The 21,353-nt window shown below is 40.9% G+C and overlaps 1 protein-coding gene across 10 annotated transcripts in view; it reads left to right on the plus strand.

Annotated features, from left to right (window-relative positions):
* The first annotated feature begins 5,214 nt into the window (after window positions 1-5,214).
* Window positions 5,215-21,353, plus strand: part of LMO7 (LIM domain 7) — a 130,256-nt gene continuing 114,117 nt past the window's right edge. For all 10 annotated transcript variants that reach the window (XM_088159772.1, XM_088159755.1, XM_088159757.1 and 7 more), the window contains exon 1: window positions 5,215-5,299. In XM_088159772.1, coding sequence (XP_088015898.1) covers window positions 5,231-5,299 — 69 coding nt within the window. In that variant the 5' untranslated portion in view covers window positions 5,215-5,230. The remainder of the gene's footprint in view (window positions 5,300-21,353) is intronic.

Consider the following 21,353-nt stretch of genomic DNA (forward strand, 5'->3'; position numbering starts at 1 on the left):
TGATTGTTGTAATGAAGTTTCGTTTAGCAACAACAGAAACAGACTAGAGATTTTAAGGCAGACATGATAGTCGTATACTTTTTTCCCCTGTAGGAATATCTATTGTAAGTGTGTCAGGTAGCATTACTGAATGCTATGTGATAGCCTTCCCCTGTGCCATCCCTCCCACTTCACCCACTGATATTAAGGTACTGTTGACCAGTTTCTGTACCTGGATTAGTAACACTGTGGTTGTTTTGAGTTTGATTTACTTGTTTGGTTTTGATTTTGGGTTTTGTTTTTTAGCTAAGCAATCTTAACACTTTAGGATTCTTGTGAAGATTGGTTTGGGTTAATGTGCATGTTTTTGACATTCAGGAAAAATATTCCTTAGTCACTCCTTTGAAGTAGAATAATTTAGTTTTGCTTCCAATCAAACCCACTGCCAAAGAAACTGAATCCTCCACGTCCCAGAGGGTGCTTTCATTCTCTATCAATTGTCATTGCAGGAAAAATGAATGGGGTTACGCCAGAAGCACTCTGGCAGGGTTTTCCTTCTTTATTGAAAAGAAAGAGGCCTGGGAGTCTGTCTTATCACTTAAGAACATCTCTTGCACTCTAAAGAAAAAGTTGGAGTGTCTGTCTAAAACATGTCACCTGGAGAGTCCAGTAACGACAACAGTCTGTTTTCTATAAGTGAGCTGGTTGGAAAAGAGGAGAAGAATGACACTAATGAGCGCTTCTATTTTTGGAGCTTTTGCTTTTTCACCCCAATAAAATGCAGTATCATTAAGATTTGCATTATGTTGCCATGCTCATTAGTAAAGCCCTGAAACTTGCTTTTAAATAAAAATCAGAGGCTTTAGTAACCAAACCAGCTGTGTTGTCTTCTTGCTAATATCAGCAAAATCAAATAAAGGTTGTCACCACCCAATTGGGATATTGCATATTTTAAGATAATGGTGACTTGGAGGATTGCCTTTCAAGTAAGCCATAGTTAATATAGATAAGGCCCTTTTAGGATAGGGATAAGGGTTGAGGAAAGAGAGGAAGTGCAGTTCAAGGCTGTTAAATAAGCTACATCAATTGTCTGCTCTAGGGCAATGGTCTCATCATATATGATTTTCAGTGTTCAGAAGATTTCAGTGGGTTTAAGTAATAAATGGCGTGTCTCTGTTTTTATACAGCTGTTAATTGCAAAATCCCTTCAGAAGTGGAGCTCCTTGTTGGGTACAAGGGCTGATTTAGACAAATTTGGGACAAAGGATAATAAGGTTAGAATAGTAAATTTGGGGTGGGGTTTTCTGTGGTCACGCTGAAAAATACATCTTGAATCTTAAGTAAAAGCTTACAAATAAGAATGCTTAGTATTTTGGCAATATAGTAATTTTGTTTAACATCTACATAGTCTTCGAATCAGTTGTTCTGCAGGGTAAGGTTTCTCTCTTTTATTTTCAGCATTAATTTCTGGTTTATTAATATATAAGATGGTACATTTTAGTGAACACTGCTGTGAGATGCCGAAGGAAGACTGCACTGCAGAAATACGTCTCACCCAGCATGGACAGTGTAACAGCCTTCCAGAGCTCGTACAACCATGCTTTGGCACAGGCTTTGGCACTGTCTCGAGGACCACAGGAGGTAAAGGGAACTATAAGCTGCTGGAATATCTCCGTCATCGACAGAACCTGTATAACATGGATGATTAAAAAAGTGAGGTATGAACACTTGGCTGACTTGTAAAGTCAAGCAAGGTCCTGATTAGAGGCTGATAAACCCTGCAGACCCCATGGTGCTTTTGGCTCTTCAATGCCCCAATGTCTGTATCATCACTGAGCTGTACAATCTCTGCTTATTAGCTCAAGCTCTGTGAGAACGTAACACTGTATTTTCTAACTTGTGCAGCCCTGCCAGAACCTCGACACCTTTGTGTGGAGGGGCATGGCTTGGCCACGGGCATGCAGTACCAGGAAATCCCTCTTCAGCCTCTGCAGTCTGGGCTAGCTGTACACACCATCTTATGGAAATGGTGTGTAGGAGTAAGGAGATGATGCATGCTCTGCGCTTACATTAATTGTAGCTGAGTGGAGCTGGTGTACTATTCAGTACTCAGGATTGTTCAAGCTCTTTTAAGTATATTGGTGCAAGTTTTCCTATGTTATTTACATACATTTTGTTAAGAAATCATAATAGAATAACCAGTACAATGCCCTTTACTTTCAATTGTGGCTGCATGATTCAGTTAAGGGAAGAAGAAGAAAGTTGTTTTCTGACATTGAAATGTATGTTTTGGAAAATAAAGACACTTAACAGCCCACATTTACAAAATAAATATGTTCTTTCCTTAAAGAAAGAAGCCTGCCTTGGTAGAAAATATTATTGTGTCAAATATTTGTAGAACTCTCCTTGAAAAGAACATGACGTAAACTGTTGCTTGACTTATCCCTAGGAGCACACACATTGAAAGGGTTTATTTTTGTCAAGTAGAACAATATTACGTTTGCTACTTTTGACAGCAACAATTAGCAGTCATATCTCGTATATGTAATCTTTCTCTGATCTAGGACTCTGGTGACTTACATTGTTAGTGCAAAGGAATAATAAAACTATTTTGGTCGCTCAGGCTTACATAGATAATTTATCTGTGACAGTTGATTTAAAATTCACTTTGAGAATGAGATTTACATGTTGGAACTTTTTTCCCTAAGTGAGGAACTTTGACTTGAAAGTTGCTGTGATCCATGCAGTCTACTTAAATACTTAATCAAATGACATGATTACTCAAATTACTTGAATTACTTGATCTAAAATATTAAATGCTTCATTTATAAGAAAAGTGATTTCTTATGAAGCGATATTAAGCAACCAGAAATATGTGAGAAACATGACCTCTTTTGAAGCCTGTTTTATAGAATTCTTAGTTACTTTCTCCTTCTTAGGCACAAGCACTGTATTCTTAGATTAAGTGAAAGACCTTAGAAACTGGAGAAAGGCTGCTGTAGTTAGTTCTCCAGAAAAATGTTTGGTAACCTCAGGTAATGCAAACTCATGGCAGCCAGCAGAGGCAGCTGATACATGTTTTATTTAGACATTTTTAACCTTTGTAATCATGGATGTTAAATAGTGAGATGAGAGGGTTGTTTTCTGATGTTCAGGCTTCTCATTCAAGAAAAATGCAGATTCTTCATTTGTATTTAGTCTTGTGGCTGATCTGGCTTGGAACAGGAAAAAAGGGTAAGAAAAATCCCCTCAAAATTACAGCTTTGGTTGTCGTATTACTCCTTGCTGGCTCTATAGCATAGATGTCTCAAATCATACCATGGTGAGGAGCTAACTGCATAACTTCCATGCATTTGTAACTTTAATAAATGACAAGCATCTCCCGTGGAACTTACTTCAGCCAGAGTCACTGCATTTTCACTCCTGTGTGTAACACCAGCAACACTGATTTCCATACACTACCGAAACTGATGGCTCATAGCTTCTTGACTTGTTGATCTCCTAAAATTCTTCTTCCCCGTTCTAAGAAGGTTTTTTGTAAAACAGAAGATGTGTTCCCAAGTAAACATCTCAGGAGAAGTGAATTTGTGTGTAGTGCAAGTTTTAAATTATCTTTTCTCACTAGTCCTTTGAAATTACGTATGTTCTGCCATGGGCTATAAAAGCAAAAGATGTGTGCAGTAACTCAGTTTTACTTACAGAGAAGACATGGAAAGAAAAAAAATACTACAAAAAGTTCAAGTAGGAAAAGATAGAATCATAAAGGTTAGAAAAGACCTCTAAGATCATTGAGCACAACGTTAACTAACATTGCCATATTCACCACTAAACCAAGTGCCACATCCACGCATTTTGAACACTTCCAGGGATGGTGGGCAGCTTGTGTCAATGCTGACCATGCTTGCATTGAAGAAATTTATCTTTATATGCAATCTAAACTTCCCCTGGTGCAACTTGAGGCCATTTGCTCTCCTTCTGTTGCTTATTACCTGGGAAAAGAGATCGAGCTCCACCTCGATACAGCCTCCTTTCAGGTAGGAGTAGAGAGTTTAAATAAAATGTCAAAATGAAATCTAGTACTCCAAAAGTCCCAAACAAACCAAAGCCAAAACACAACAACCTAATGTTGTGGATTAGTACTGCAGAAAATGGCTCTTTTCCCTGGTACTTCACTTTTCCATCCCTGTATTGGAAGAAAGGATTTCACTGTGATCAGCCAGCAGTCCATCTCCTTCCTGGCTCCCGTGCTTCGGTCAGGGTGAATGACCCTTTGCTGCAGCACAGCGTGATCCCAACCTGCCTCACATTGATCCAGGCGTGATCCTGGTTTGTGGTCACCGCAGGGGGCAGAGCTCAGCGCAGCTCCCACTCAGGTCCACGGTCGAGCCTAACTGAGGCTGGGCTTTAGCTCTGAGCCTGGAATAGCGTGTGAAGTGGAGGAATCGCAAAAAAATCTATTGCAGTGAGCCGGCGACAGGGACACGAATGAGCCAAAGCAATGGGCACTAGTCGGGTGGCGAGAGCTAAACCAGAGTCGAAGCCAACGGGGCCGTGTGGCTCCAGCTCAGCCAGGGCACCTCCGGCTCGGTCACTTTGTACGAAAAGCGCCCAAAACAACGTGTGGGTCTCCCGTAGCTGTGGAAAAGGCTCCTAACTTCGTCCACAAACGGGACAACGCTGCAGAGTGCGGAGCCTCTTCCCCGGGATCGCGGCGCTGCCCGTGGCTGGCCGGGGAAGCCCCACCGGTGCGGAGCAGAGGGAGGCGACCCGGCTCCCGCGGCCCCGCCGGAGGGAGGGAGGGAGGCGGCGGCGCGCTGGGCAGTCCCGGCCGGGCGGGGCAGCAGGTGGCGGAGGCCGGGGCGGCGGGGCCGGCCCTGAAAGGTGCGATTGTCCCCAGCTATTCCTGGTATGCGCCGGGGCGGGAGTCGCCGGGGGCGGCCTCCACCGGCCGGGAGCGCGAGGGGCGCCGCGTCCCGGCGGGAGGGAGCCGCCAGCGCCGCGGGGGTGCGGCCCCTCCCGGGCGTCCGGCCGCCCCGGGGGTCCCGGCGCTGCCGCACGGCCCGCGGCTCTCCGGATTCCTGCGGCCGCGGAGCGCCAGCGAGCTCCCGGGAGGGGGAGTTCCGCGGGGAGGAGGCGGAGGGGGTGGAGACGGCGCGGGCAGCGTTAAAAGGAGGCAGCTGAATGACAGCGGCCGCTCCCGCGCCCCCGCCCCGCCGAGCGCCGGCCGCCCCCCGCTCGCTCGCTGCTGGCCATGGACGGGAGAGAGGACGCGGAGTGCGACTTCCAGGCGGCGTTCGCCGAAGCCCGGCGATGGCTGGAGGTGAGGCGTCTCTCGGTCCTGCTGGGTGCCAGCCCCTCGTCACCCCCAGTGCCTGCCCGAGGCCGGGGTCCCGCCGCAGCCCCGCTCGGCGGAGCGCGCAGCGCGCTCCCGCGGGGCTGCCCCGCCGTCCCGCAGCAGCTCCGGGGACGCGGCCCCAAACCTTAATTCTTTGTCGGCAGCTGCCGACTGCTATTTTTAGAAAGTATCGTGGTAACTTGCAGAAATCTGTCTGTGCAGTATCGCCACCGCCCCCTCCTCGCAATCCAAATTAAAGGCTGGCTTGGTTGCCCTCCTGTCATTAAGGCTTATAATTTCTTGCCATCTTGTAAATTACTTCTGTAGCGCTTGCTCCGAGACACTCTGAATTAAAGACACTCCTTCCTGTCTCGAAAGAGTTCAGGACAGAGAGCAACCTGAAATTAACACTCATTTTCTTCTCTCCTATTTTTAAACATGATTGTCTGACTTCACATAGCGCTTGACGTAAATATCCGTGTTTCTGTATCGTTACCCCGAGTCACAGCGGTGCGGTACGTGCTAAAGCGTGGGGAGGGAGGTTGCTCCTGGGTGTCCCCGAGTATGACCAGGGCAGCATCGGCTGAGAGAGCCAGGCTGATGGCGTGGAAGCTGAGAAATATTAGGAATACCGAACAACCGCCCTTAGAGTCGTGGTGTGTTTTTAAAGAGGAGCTTTAGAGTGCTGGTTTAGATGTATTTTAACATATTAAACTTATTTCTTTGTCCTTAGTCACTTAAGATGAAACTTCATGTTGTCAGAACCACTATCACAGTAACTTCGGAAAGAGGAAATATCCAAAAAAGGATGTTTGTTACTTTTTACCCCTCATCTTCATAAGCTTGTCAAGACCTGAGTTCAGGTTTCTTTGTTTCCTCTGTAAAACAATGACATCTAGTGCTTAAAGTCTATTGAGAATGTTGAACTGGGAGCACCAAAAGCAAGGGTGTTGTAAATGACCTCCACAAGTGTCAGTTTTGTGTCCTCTGTGAATGTAGGTAATTATAGCAGTCCTGGCTTCCCCACGTGTCAATTTTGTAAGAGCTAGCTGTGAGTTTAAGTAATTAAAGCATTCCTCTCTCATGTATACCTTTCTTGCATTGCTTTCTTTAAATTGGCAAAGCTTACTTTAAAACGTTTCATTAAGATGACATAATGTTGCTTTTGAAAATCCTATTTTAAGGATTCGAGGATTTGTTTTAATTATTATTAGATTTCATATGATACTGGCTGGTTGTACCATTCCTACAAAAAGTTTTGTCTTTGCCTGCCAGTAGCATGTGGGAGCTATAGCAAAATGATCTGAGTGTGAAGCATGCACTGTTTGCATAGGCGGAAAAAACATGCTCAGCTTCCCCCCACCCAATTTAATTTGTGTGGCTATCCTTTGATATGTGAAAGCTGTACTCGTTTTAAAGTAACTTTTAAACTTCCCCCTTGGAGAAACATTATATTTTAAAGCAAGTAACTCACAAACCTTAAGGTATTGATAAACAGGATGCTAGGAATTCCATAATGTTAAAGGAAAATGTAAATATTTATTTCCCTATGAAATGAGGTTTGTGTTTCACAAGAACCGTTGTGTTCCTCTGCTCTTTACATCCAGATGGATTCAAAAGCCAAGACTAACCATTTCCGTTGTTGTATGGAAGAGTAATGATATTTTTAGGATAATGAGGCATGTCCCAAGGTTTTGTGAGTCTTGGTGAAACAAAGTGATGTATACATGATTGAGAATGAAACTTGGTGAGTCCTGATGATTAAACAATTAGTTTTGAAGATGAGGCAGATTTTCAAATATTTACAAACTTGAACTTCTGATGTTTTGGTAAGGTTTTGTGTACCAGCTTCTCCCCTAACATTAGAGGAGATGAAAGCATACAATCACTAGCTACTATGCATTTAATGGAACAAGCCAAAATATCTTTGTAAACTGTTACTCTTCCCCTTTGCTAATGAATGCTTTGTTAACATATTTCTGTATTTCAATGGAGAACTCTTTGGACTTTGAGACTTAAAAACCTTGAAGCTGAGGGCTTTTTAGTAACAGGAATGAGCAGCTGTATTTGTCAAATCCCAAGAGCAGTAAAAAATACCCCAAAACCATAAAAAAATGTTAGCCTGTATGTTTTTGAAGTTTTTGGTGAGAGAAAACTGTGTCCTGGTTAGGTTCCTTTTCTGCCTGTTCCCAGCTGAATTCTCCATGCTGTAGGGCAGCCACTGGCTCATGGGAGCTCAAATATTTGTTCCTAGTTCTTATGCTACAAAAAACCAAAAACACCAACCAACGAAAAAACCCCACCCCAAACCAAATAAATCCCAGCCCCCCCCCCCACAACCCAAACCTCCAAACAACCCAAATACAAAAAGCACAAGAACTTGATTAAGAATAATAACAACAAAAAATTGCATCTGATATCTGGTGTTACTTAAAGAAAGTCTTTGTTCTTTAATTCAGGATCATGTTGAGGCATATTTTATGATAATGCAGACAAGGAAGGTCTGTATTCTTCACAGTGCAAAAACCTCTTAAAGTGTGGTCCCCAATCTCTTGTTTCATGTGTTGGGAATTGGGAGAGGATGTTGCTTGTCTCAGTTACACGAGTTGGAGTCACTGGGGGAGCTGCCTGTTGAGGATGTCTACTTGTTTGGGAGAAAGAATGGTCATTTTCTGTGCAAAACTCTTCTCAGGTGTCCTTTCTACAGAAGCCAGCACTGGTTAGTGGTGTTGGCTTCTTGCATCTGAGACTTTTGGCACTTTCTGAGCTCTGCCTAGAGCAGGTGGTGCTGATCAAACTCACCCAGCCTTCACCTGGCACCTCAGCTGGGCAGATGGTGCACGCTGAGAATAAAACATTGGAATACTACAACTTGGAAATAATTTCTCAAAGAAGAAAAGACCAAGGAGAAACCTCATCACAGTCTACAACTTCCTCATGAGGGGAAAGAGAGGGTAGGCACTGAGTGACCTGTGATGGGATCCCAGAGAATAGCATGAAGTTGTCAGGAAGTTTTAGTCTGGATAGCAGGAAGAGGTTTTTCACCCAAAGGTGGTTGGACACCGGAGCAGGATCCCCAGGGAAGTAGTCACAGCACCAAGCTTGGCAGAGTTTAAGGAACTTTGGGATAATACTCTCAGGTACATGGTGTGACTCTTGAGGCTGTCCTGTCCAGGGTCAGGAATTGGACTCAATCCTTGTGGTCCTTTCCAGCTCAGGATTTTCTCTCATTCTATGAAAGGTAGAGCTTGTTTGCCAAAGCTAGAAATAGCTGGGTTAAAATTGTTTTACTGTGTTCTGTTCCATATTATAACTTAAGCAAGCCAAAAGCTGTTCCTCCAAACCAAAGCATTCTTCCCCCAGCTATTAAATATCCCAGACTGCCGAGTCTGTTTTCCTGCCTCAAGATGTGGGAGGGCAGTCTGCCTCTCCTTTCTGCAGTCCAGCACCAAGTTCACCCTTGTGACTGAAGGGCAAGACACAGTCCCTCTCCCCTAACACATGCTTCACTGTTTCAGGAGTGATGCCCCATGAAGAGTTTGAGAGGAAAGAAGTGTGTGCTGTTTTCTTGCAAAATGTCTCAGCTTTTGATTCTACTTCTGTGTTTTAAACAAATTCTAATCTTCTGGTAAATGTCTATGGTTTGAAATTGTTTGCTAAAGCAACTTGAAACCTGAACCACAAAGTCTGTAAATCTTTAGTTAAAGTGCCTTGAGGCAAATAACGCTTGAATTTTTTTTCCCCCTGAAGTAGTCAAATGTACAGATCCAGTCTGTGGGAGGGTGGCCAGCAAGCGTGTGCCTGAATGAATTGTTGGAGCAAAGCTGTAGGAAAGCATGTGGAGTAACTTCAACAGATCCACTGAAGTGAAAAATGGGTGTTCAGCCAACTAACTATTAATATTGCAAATTAGTACAGCTCTTCTTGTGAGCTGAATTTCTTTCTCTAAGAACTCCTGTAGAGTTGTAAGTCAGATGTTCTGAGAGCTACTAATTTCATCAGTGTGTTGAGAGTGTCAGAATCCAGATCCTGGAATTGTTCCTCAAGCAGGGACACTGCAGCATAAGTCCTTCCCGGTGCTAACACTACCCAATGATGATGGAGAGAGCTGTTTCACCATGAGGATTTCTATAGCAAGATAAGGTTTTTATAAATTTTAATAGACACTGTTAGCAGAAGAAAACCCAGCTTATCTGGACGGCAACTAAAGATAGCTCTGCTGCTCCTGTCTGTCATGACCATTACATAGGTAGTGAAATTGCCTAATTATTTATTTTTAATGCTGTTGTGTATTGACAGTTTCATGCATTATTGCATTACAGTAGATGTTGGAAAATTATTTGGAGCCTTTTATTTCTTTTTGTAGGACAAGACAAATTTGTGTATATAGGTGTGCACTCCCTGTCCTCACCCTCTCAAACCTGCTCAGAAGATTGAAAAAGCAGTTTGTGAAGTAACTTGGTAGAAAGAGTCTGTCTGAGCATAAAACTTGAGAATCAGCTATTGAAACCAGGACCAACAGTACAGCAATCAAATTCAGGGAATGGTCTCTGACATGTGGTCACCAAATGTCTTTTTTTGAAGCTGTTCGAAGTTTGCATTTCTACTGTATATTTTTATGGCTTCTGCAAATGCAGCTAGAGGTCTAGCAGTAATGTTTTCCCTGTATTTGCATAGAGATCTTACCTCGGTGATTATTTTGTTTTGTTTCTCCCCCAAACATTAATCTAATGCATGCAGTCCAGTATGGGAAGAATAACTGCAGAGATAGAAGGCTAATTTCACTGTTCAAATCCTCTTCTTGTAGGTGCCTTTATTTAAGTTGAACTAATCATTGTGAATTTTTTTTTTCTTAGTTTTGGGTAATGTAATCTTAGATAGCCTGTAGAAAGCCAGTCAATATCCTGAATAGTGCTAGAATGAAAGTTGTGTGAATGAAAAGGCAAAATCTATATATTCTGTTCCCTAAACCATGTTTAATACCGGGTAATTCTGTCAAGTCATAAAACCTGGGTGGGCTGGTTTCTGGAGAACTTCTTACAGCACAGCTGCCAAAGTCCTGGCTCACGTTTACATAAGGGGTGTATTTAGCCCTGCTTTAGGTGGATGCATCAATATTTTATTACTGTGTGTATATTCTTGGCAATGAGTATTTCATGGAATAAATCTAAGTGTATCCACTTGATGTATAAATATTAATTGATGTATAAATGTACATGTTGGGAAGTAAATACTGTGGGAATTTTAATCCTGGAAATAATGTTCTCTCCATTGCCTGCAGACTATGAAAGTGCTGTGGTAAAATGCCATATAATAGGACTAGCAACAATGTGTTAGAGGGAGGAGAGGGTGACAGTAATACCCTTTGATCTGGCTGAGCATTTTTCTCTGTTTCTTTGTCCCCTTGCTTCCAGATCTCAGGAAATGTGTCTGTAATATGTTTGAGAGAAAAATGGGGCTAAGTTTTTCTTGAGAGTAAAATCTATTTCCTGGTTTCTGCAAGGTGGGTTTATACATTTTCAAGTCTATATTCGGAAATTCTCAGGGATAATCAAAAGTCTGTCTTCATGTAGTCCTGTGTGATGGGCATGCATAGCTTTGAGCTGAGTTCACAATGTAGTTTCCTTTATGAAGTTTCTCTTTGTGCTTTTGAGCATTGTTTTAAAACTTTGCATGAAAGCAGCATCTGCAGGCACTTTCAGAAAGAATTAATTTGTTGACTATATAAGTGGGTATGTCTTCTATACTGGGGAAATGCAATGCAGCTTAAGGGGAACTACAGACAATGCTCACCAGGCTTTTGTTTTCTTCTGGTCTGTATTTTGTGGCAACTAGAGTTAGTTGTGGCATTACTTTTGTTGTTTTTTCTCCTGTCCTTTTGTTTGTTTGTTTTTTTAACTCTGTCCTGATCCTTTCTGCAGTTCTGTAAAGTCAGGCATTTTTTTTCTGCCCATAGTTTAGGGAGAAGGTGAGGTGCTTCATTATTCCATGTTTAGCATGCTTTTCCCCCTTCCCGCCATCCCCCCCCACTATGGACTCACTCTTAGCACCTTTTCTTTGTCAGGCACTTTTTTTGGTCCAAATTTTTAAGTTTTTAATGAGCACTTGTGCATATTATGTTAGACGGTGACCTTGCTGAGGTTTGGAAAACACTTGGGTTTTACTGTGTTGTAAGAACCAGATACATTCCAGCTGTTTCTTGTACCTACCACTCCTCCACTTTAAAGTTCCTTTATCCGCTCCTGCAGGACATTTTTTAAAAACAAAACAAACCCTGACCTTTTCTGCTTAACAAGACTAATATAACTCTTAAACTATCATTTTCTAAACGGGGTTTCCAGCTACAGCAGTTTAATGAAAAACAGCATGTGCTCTCAGACCCAGTGTACTAGAAATGCTTCTCCTGGTCTAAGGTGTGCTCGACACACTTCACTTTTTATCAAAATTATCTTGGGAGGAGTGTTTTGGTTTTACTATTTTTCACATTTCTGAATGCTGTCAATCCAAATGAAAATCTAACTTTAAAGAAATTTAATGAATAAGTTATTTTAAAATAGGCTCTGTTGTTCTTCATGATGTGAGCTTCTGCAAGCTGTTGTGAATTTAGTGTTTATTATTAGACTAATTTTTTATTTTTCCAATGAAAAGAAAGATGTATGGATCTGAATCACAGCATGCTAGCTTCCAATTGGATACTTAGCTGTAAAACTTTCATTTGTGTTATATTGAATAGAGAAACCTAATTTCAACAGTGTTTTCCATTCGTGGTACAAAACATCTGGGATTATCTTAGAAGGGCATGACGACTATAAGACTTGCTTTACACTTTTTTGCCAATGTTGGCACATGTTGTGCAAATGTTGGCACATTTTTTTGGTACCAGCTCATGTGAAAGTTCTCAGTTTTGTTTCTGGATGTGATTAGCTTTCAGTTGTTACTATTAAAAAATAACATAACATACTAACTTTAGGAAATACTGTGTTGGCCAAAAAAGTCAAAATCCTTGAAATGTATCACAGCATTAAAGGAGTAAGCATAGCTGAGATCAGTTCAGCTAGCACAAACAGTGAAATCTGTTGTTTGGGTCAAGCTGTCCTCCTGCAGTAGATCCCACGACAATGTGGTTTTGTGTTAGTGCTGAGATGTTATCCCAGTGAAGTGTCATTGAAACTCCTGCGCTTGGCCTGTGCTTCCCCTGCCTCCTTTTGCTGTGGCAGTGGTGTCTGCCTGATGCTCTGGTGGGTTGGCTCAGGGGAAAATCAGTGTTTTGTGGTATTTGGTATTTGCTTGGCTCCTGAAAGGCAAGAAGGGCACCAGTACTCCATCCAGGGAAGAGGTAGTGTTGATGGAGGTGGCCTTTTGGCAGCAGCTCGCTGTTGGGTTGCAGCTGACGAGTGGGATGAAGAGAGGCAGTCACCTGAACTCAGACAAGTCATCTCTTTCCCTGGATGTTTCTCAAGCCACCTGCTTCTGCTCATTGCCTAGCTCTCTTCCTTACATGACTCAGGATCTGTTCACTAGGTGCCCAGGGTCGAGATTTAAGCTAGACACCTGGATTAGGGAGTCTGGCTTCTAGCCAGAAATAACTTCTTCAGGATGAATTTCATAAGACTTATAAATAAATAAGTTGGAGCTGTTTTAAAGAGAAACTCTGCCAGGAGATTGAGCCAAAGCGTTTGAGCATATTTGATATGCTCATACACTGACTTGTACTATGGAAGATGCAGTCCTTGTGTCCCACTGATGTTGTGCTGGTTGGGAGATGGTCCTTCAGAGGTACTGGGATATCTCACCCAGCAGTTCTGCAGTTGTCATCACCTGCCCTTCACAGGGGCAGTCTAATCCCAAAACCCATTTCCAGTGTTATTTGTAAATTCTTTCCTGGGATTGCTTTATTGGCCCTACTATTTGTTATTTCTTACTTTTTCCTTCAGGAAGGAATTGAGAAGTCTAGCTTCTGGAGTTTGATCTGAGATTTTCTGTGTGGTCAAATGACCATGTCAGATAATATATCAAGATGTGATAAAGAACAGAAACAAGTGTGGGGTGTTTTATCTGCTTACTTTAAGGAAGTGGATGAAAAACCAGCCAGTACATCATGGGGCTCCAACATGCCTTTTGTGTAGCTGGTGTCAGAATTTGGGAATGCTGGAAGTGGTGGATGGGTGCACAGTGTCACGCTTTTTCTGCCAGTGGTAACCACATAGCCTGTGTCAGTCATGGCAGTACTGTCATTTGCTGATGCCTCCAAAAATATGACATAAGTATCCTATTTCTATTAGTTAGTATATGTTTGACATTGAAGGAAGCAGAATGTAGACTTGATGATCTTTTAAAAATCTTTTCCAACCTTAATGAATCTGTGAAGCCAGATGTCAAAGTGGTTGTAGAGGAGGAAAAGATAAAGATCCAGGTTTGACAGTACAGCATTGGAGGAATTTTGTAGAATTACACATTGCACTATCTTGAAATGCTTCTTTGGAAACTATTTAAGATTAGGTGAAGCAAGGGACAAAGGCATTACTGCATTTTTGCTCTAGGAAAAACCTTTTCTTTCTTGTCACTATGCTCTGTTTGCCTAAACAGTGCCATTGACACTTGTTGCACCTGAAAATGTAATCCTAAATGAAACAGAGCCAGACATTTGGTTGTAGATCCTTTTGCAAATATAAGGGGTTGTAAAAAAAGTGACGTTGACTATCTTTACTAACTACAAGGGTCTCACCTTTGTGTATATGTATGTATGGGGGGTGGTCTTGGTTTTTTGTTGTTTTTTTTTTTATGTCAGATGGGCATCTTCATTGTGAGTTCTAAACATTCAATTAAAAGGCTGCTTGTAGTTGATCTTATTCAGACTGGATGGAAATGGAGTGAGGATGAAGGCATGAGCTCCAGGTACAGATGGATATCTTTCACAGACATTTGCCTGATGCTGTGGAGGCAAAAAAAAAAAATCCCTGATATAATAAACATCAACCTGATGAGTATTCAAGAGGGTATTGCTTCACAGCTACAAGCCTTATGTGTGGATGAAGTTTTCAAAGACAAATCCCCATTAAAATGCACAGACTGGGTTGATTACTAATGACCTAGCTTTCATGTGTCTGATAAAATCCCAAAGCCCTCTGTGACTTTGGGATAGGTCTGGCAAAGTGATCTCAGACTCCAGGAAGGTCTGCATGTCAGGTGTCAGTGGATAGGGCTGGGAACTGTGCACTCTGAAGAAATGACAGAGAAGAGAGTCTTGGAAAGGGACGAGGAGAAATGTGCACCTAAAGTTATTTGTAAATAACTACTTTTTCCTTCATGAATTTCTTACCTTGTAAGTATTTAAATTGTGAAATTTCATTGAATGTGCCAGCTTTTTAAATCTGTTGTTTTCTGGGTTTTTGCATTTGTTTTGCATGTAGCCATTTAAAAGATTGGGGGAATGCAGTCTCAGACTATTCTAAATTTCTGAATGTGTTACTACACTTAATTTAATTTTTCACATATTTTAAAATTAGTATCTCATCTGCTTTACTTACCGTGGAACATGGAAGCCTATTGTTATACCTGACTGAAAAATGCTTATGTGTTCATGCTTATGGTTCCTTTTTTGTTTTCTTCCCTTTCTTACCTCTGCAGCTAAGAATTTCTAAATTTTTTTTTCTTTACTGTGGCAACTAAAATCTCATGTTATTCCATTTTCTAGGGGAATCTTTGATGTTTCCTTGTGAAAACTCTCTTCCTTTGGAATGACAGTAAAAATGTGAATGTTCTTTCACCAAACATATTTGGATATACCACAGTTAAGAAGGATGATGCTATCAAATCTTGTGTTCTTCTCAGTGTAATGGTTAATTTTGTCAGAACACACAATATTTACCACCATGCACATTTTGGCAATGGGATTTGGTGTGTGCATGCAGGCAGGTCTCTTGCAAGACCCAAACTGCCTGGTTGTGGTGATGAAGTGGCTCCCAGCATCTCGGTAGATGTGTCTGGGAAACTGGCAGTCATTTGGTTTCCTGTGCCTGGTGCATTGATGGCTTAGATGCGATCCAGCCGTGCAGATTTCCAGTAGTGACTCATCTGATTATTTTCTCTTCTCTCTGTGATTAGCTGAGGAGGTAGGATAGAGGAGGATGTCTCTCTGGAAGTAAAAGACATCTGTCATGCTACATTTCTGATATGAGGGAATGAAATGTGGAAAGGATATTGGTGTGTCTCGGCTGTTTTTAAAGGTATGCCAGCTTTCCTCAGCCTCTTTTTATTTTTTGCTGTTTCCTTAGAGTGCTATCCCTAACCCAGATGTGCTGTGACTGTAGCTTGGCCGTGTCTGCCCTTTGTTTTTGCACTGCTCTGGAGTATGGGAACAGGTGAATCTTGTGTGCCCTCAGCTGAACACACACTGCTCCTGGGGGCAGGATGTGGAGATGAAATCTGGATCTCCAGGTTCCTCTCATCTCAACCTTCGTGTTTCTGCACTCACATAAAAAACTGTATGTGTCTTTTTTTTTTTTTTTTTTTTCCCCTGGAGGCAGGAAATATGTATTCCCACTTGGGCAGGGGCACTTTTCTGCAGACTTCTAGTGGAGGCAGATGTGAAGTGCACCAATTTTACCAATTTTTTAATCTATCAATGCTTATGATGTTGTTTAGGTTGCATGAAGTGGTTTTAATTTTTGACAGAGATGCAGATTAAGACTTCTAAGTGCTTTGACCATGCCTGCCTACTTGATGTAGGCTGGGAACTGGAAGCAGCATGGCTGCTGTCACACAGAAGTCTATGTGAGCCAGTATAGGTCTGGCAAGAATACCCACAGCATTATGCAATATAAATATCCTTTGAGATTAGGTTGCTATGCATTAATTGCAGCCAGACATAGCTCATTGTTCTCTTCATCTGAAGAGCCTGGATCTTGCTCACTTTTTTTTGTTTTGTGAGAGAAGATTTGAAGGATGAAACTTGCTTCAGTGTAACTGCTTTTATCTGCCAGGAAGACCTGTTTACCAAAGTACTAGTACATAGGTGCCTCAACTGTTGCAAAAATACAATGGCTGTTCATCCTTTCAAGAGCTTTACAGTCTTAGAGAATGCATCATCCTTATCATGAGAAGTGTATGTTGCAAAAGCTGTTCTTGAGAAAGCTGCTTTAAACCCCCTCATATTTAGAGATTTGTGGATTTCATATGCCCTTTTCTTTCCTTTATTAGATGTTAATGCCATATATTAAGAATAAAAGTCCCTGTGTAAATCTTTGTATTATATATCCCCTCTTGTCTACTTTTAAGGTAATATGAATCCTGGGATTTGGAAGGGAAATGAAAACATAAGGGACATGCAGCTAAAAATCCATCCTGTGCCTGGGACCACTCTGATAGACAGTGTGGTGTATTGAGGATCTTTGTGTACAGTAAGGAAGACTTTGGGGATTGAATGTTATTGTAACACCAACAATCAAGTACTGAACAGAGCTGCCCATTACACTTGTGGTGGTGTTGGTATTCCTCAACTTAGTAAGACAAGTTTTGGTCATCTGCTCAGCTTCCACAGGCAGCTCCTGCTTACTGGCTTAGTTGAAATGATCATGTCTTTTTTTTAGCTTAGGTTTATGGTAATGATACGCTGGTTTTCTGCTGAGAAAAATCTGGTTTTAATATTGAATTCTGAGCTGTGGTTTTTTTGGGAGGTGCTTAGAAGTAGGCATGAGGTTTCAGTATGAACTAAAAGTTCAATTGTTTCCTAGCTATAAGTTCCAGGACACTTTCTACTTTACACTAAACTTGACCAGGATCTGTTGCAGTAGCTCCCAGTGGTCACTAAAACATTGTCTCTGCTGTTATTATTTTGCTGCTACATGGAATTTAAGTGACATGTTCTGGAATTTTTATATAGTACACTTCTCTGTATTTAACTTTTTAGCGTAATTAGGCTACAGCACTGTCACAAAAACACAGTTTTGGTAATGTGGAATCTTTAATGATCTCTGGAGCATTACATAAGTACTGTTAAGTCATAGCTGTCAGGCTGCAGTTGTGAAAAAAAAATATCTGAAGCAATGGCTAGTTTCAGGGAGAGAGTTCCCCAGCAGTCAGAAAATTGGTATAATGCTATTTTAGACCTTAAACCCCCTTGCTTCTATTCATATTTAGTGTCAGTGGGAACTCGCTGATGATGCTTGTTGCAAATATCAGATGCTACAGTCACAGATCATGGGGAAACTGCTGCATAGAACAAATGAGCAGCTCATGTTCTCCCTCTGCAGAGATTCATTACTCGAACCAAGTTACATATATGCAGTCTGGAAACTAGTGTCTTTGATCTTTAAAACTTAATGTTTGAAAATGTAAATTATGTGCTTCTTTTGATCTGCTTCTTAAATTAAATGGTAATTGTGAAAATTACATTTGGCAGTTTTCCACTTAAGGGTTTGTACTTCTCATTTCACACTATGTTAATTTTAAGCTGTATGTTCTTGCTGGTTTTCCATCAGTGAATTCTGGTAAGGGGATGATCCTTATGTTTCTGCATGGCCTAATTATCAGCAGCATGTGTACTTGGTGCTAAGACTTGAACATGCAATTCCTCTAAACACAGATGCCAGGGATTGCCAGTTCTGCCTGTATGTCCATGACTAGAGTAGTGGGAATCACTGAGGCTGAGCACTGGAAAGCTGTGAGATTGGAGCTGTGTGTGCCCAGGGTGGGAGGCTCTGGATTGTTCACCTGAGGTGTGGAATGGCAAATGCTTGGGCGCGTGCTCCACTGCGGTTTGGTGATGGGTCTCCACCAACATGTGCTGATAGCAAAGTAGCAGAAGCTTTTTATCTGTGTGCTTCTGTGCTCCTGGACTACTTGCTGTTGCCTTTCCAAATTACTGGCATAATCTAATCAAAAACTACTGGATAATGCAGGGCTCCTAAAATGTTGATGAAGCTCATGCAAAGTCCAGTCTTTTCCTTGCATCAGCTTTCTAATGTGTAGAGGATTTGTCTCTTATTTACCATAAATGATGATAAAGACCTCTCTGCCTTTGTCCTGTATTCTTATGAAAGAGGCCTTTGAAGTCTGAGGGCCACATCAAACTGCAGCAAGTAACTCACAAGGTTATTCAGAAACTTACCCTTGTAATAGGTTCTTTTAAGCTCCTGTTGGTTTAAAGCCAACTCAAAATCAGCTGCTAAACTGAAATGAAGTTGCTAATTATCCCCTTAGTAAAATCACTTGGTGTACTTTTCAATTATTAATATTTGCTTGACTGCAGAGATTAAATTTGTGGGGGAGAAGGTTCAAGGTGGTTAGTACTGAATGTCTGCCACAACAATTTTAAGATGTACCCATGGCTGGAGGAAGGTTTTTGTTTTATTGGCTCTTTTTAGGAGGAAGTGAAGATTCTTTGTTTCAGATCATAAACAGTCTGTGGAGTGGGGTTTTCTGTTTTGAATATCATCATGTGGACCTTCTGCTGTAACTTGCGCTACAGTACCCAAATTTGTCTTGCTTCCCATCTCCTGTTGATTACCTTTAGGGATGTTTGCATTGAGTTCAGCATCGTGCTGAATTACCATATTGCTGATTTTGCTGATTTCTGTTTGTCTGTGTGCTGGCAGATTTGAGCATTCATCTCCAGGAATTTGCATAGGATGTTAAACAATCTGATTGCTTCAGTGGCGCCCATCAGAGTGAGGAAATTGCCCAGCTGAGATGAACAGGAACATTGCAACTCAGACCTGCTACAGCAGCCTGCCTGTGAATTTGAATTTTTTCTTTTAAGCACAAAATAGAGAGAAAATATTTCCAACTGGTGATAAAAACAGTTGCCAGGGAAAGTAAATTTTAAGTATCTTTCTGTGGTTATGGAAAGCATTTACCTTGTGTTTGTGCTCCAGAGCAACCATAAGCTCCTTTCCTAATTAATTTTTTTTTTTTTTTTTTTTTTTTTTAGTAAATAATGACTTAAAAACCTTCAAGGTAAGTTTTCAAAATGAAAATGAGCTCTCAGATTTTTTTTTTAAGTTGGAAATTGGATGCTTAAATTTTACTTTTTTAAGTGTGGAGGGTGTGGAGGATTTGGATCATACTTTTTCAAAATTTCTCTCTACCAGAATATTCCTTTGGCTTCTGTAGCCTTTTAGGTAAGGAAGACTTGTAGAATTATTAAACCCCCTTCCCCATCCAGTTCACATTTACATGTGAATTGAAATTATCTGATCAAAATATTTGTGATGGCAGCAAAGGGTGCTGCAGAGGCTTTCTATTCCTTCCTGCTGTTAGGACAGAGACCCTCACTAAAGACAGCTGGCTAGGAGTGGGATGTTTAAAGATGTTATTTAAAATATCATGTGATGCTGAACCTTTTGTTTTTGCTGTTCCTTCGTAGCAATTAAACTAATTTGAAGTTAAATTAAAGCAAGTCATTAATTAAAGTAAGGAATTTTTGTAGCCCAGATTTTTTTTTTCCTCAAACTTGAAGCACTTGAAACAAGTGAATTCCATAGGTGCCTAAGAGCAGAGAACTTGTATTTCTGGTGAATGATGTAGCCAGTTTTAAACCTCTCTCACTGCTCCTTTAAGGCTAGCCCAGAAGTAAATAAAATAAAATAGAAGACCTTAAGCTTCAGACCAAAGCTTTGACTTTGAATGAAATGCTCAGGATAAAAAAAGAAGAGGTGGGTGTGTTCTGTTTCATGAAATTTAAAAAACAAACACAAAGTAGTGTCTGCAGTCAGGAGAGCTTTCCTGGAGCCAGACATTCATAAACATTCTGGAGGTCTTCACTTGTCCCAGTGTAATTTCATTTTTAGTCCTGTTTGGGGAGTCTCACAACCTCTTCACAGTGGAAGGTTTTTCTGGAGACCAGAGCTACAGCGCTGCCCTGCCTCTGTGACCATTGGTGCAGCCTTCTGTGTCAGAGCAAAAGAGCCAAGCACTTGGTATTTCCTGTAGGAAAACTCAGTAGGAACAGGAATCTGAAAGTACAAATCTCTTTCCTTTTTAAGGTGTGAGGATCTCATTTCTCTTGTAACCAGAAAAATAGGTAGTTAAATAACATTATGCCTAGTTGCATTCTTCTTTCACTCCCTTCCTACTGACTATAGGGAAAGGATTGACAGTGACATCTCAAACTAAACTTGCTCCTCGGGTACTTGTTTGAAATCCTGGGAAACTGAAAGAGCCAGGATTAAGGCTTACAGAAAAATAAAATAGTCCTTTTTATATGATATGTACCTACAGGAAGCCATCAGATGTCCTTCTCAATTTTATGATAAATGATATATGCTGGGTTTTGGCATTAGATCTTAAATGGTGTTTAAATTAAACACTCATAGTTGGATCAAATGGACTTAGACAGGCTCTCCTTTGTTTTGGTGCTCTAGAGCTAATAATTTACAAATTGCTGAGCTAAGGGGCACAAATTAATGACATTCCAGCATCTTAATATATCCCTTACCATGTCATACTGAAATAAAAAAGTGTATTCTTTGTTCAGATGCTATGAATTTCACAGTTGTTTATTTATGTGCAACAAACAGACTAAAGACAGAAGCTGAGTTGCTGTTTTGAGTCAATTACTTTTAGTTATTCTGAACACTGCTCTGTATTTTTGAATAGCACAGAGACCTTTATAATGTTTGCAAAATTACTTTCTAGTAAAAAGCTGCAAAGAATTTTCTCCATAGCATTTTCTCTATGTAGAGTTTTTAAATATTTTTAATGGAGATATGGGTATCACAACTTTACTTGCAAAAATATTCACTAGCCATCAAAATGCTTACTTCTTAACCCAGTTTCACTTTGTCCTAGGTTTTCAGATTTGTTAAAGTAACAATGTTTTCTATTGCAGAATGTTGCAACTTTCCAAGGATTCAGAAGCTATTTTGCAGGGATTCTCAACTTACCATTACACTGTTTATGAAGGAAATATTTTGTTTCATAAGAGGATCTTTTCAAATAATGTTGAATATATGTTTCAGAATTGTTTTATTGTAGCCCTTTGTTTTTGGTAAAATGCGTTTTTGGGTAGTTATGTTGTAGCCTTCTTCCTGCATATAGA

This window comes from Sturnus vulgaris, chromosome 2 (genome assembly GCF_052056855.1).
Source record: "Sturnus vulgaris isolate bStuVul1 chromosome 2, bStuVul1.hap1, whole genome shotgun sequence".
In the NCBI taxonomy this organism is placed as follows: domain Eukaryota; kingdom Metazoa; phylum Chordata; class Aves; order Passeriformes; family Sturnidae; genus Sturnus; species Sturnus vulgaris.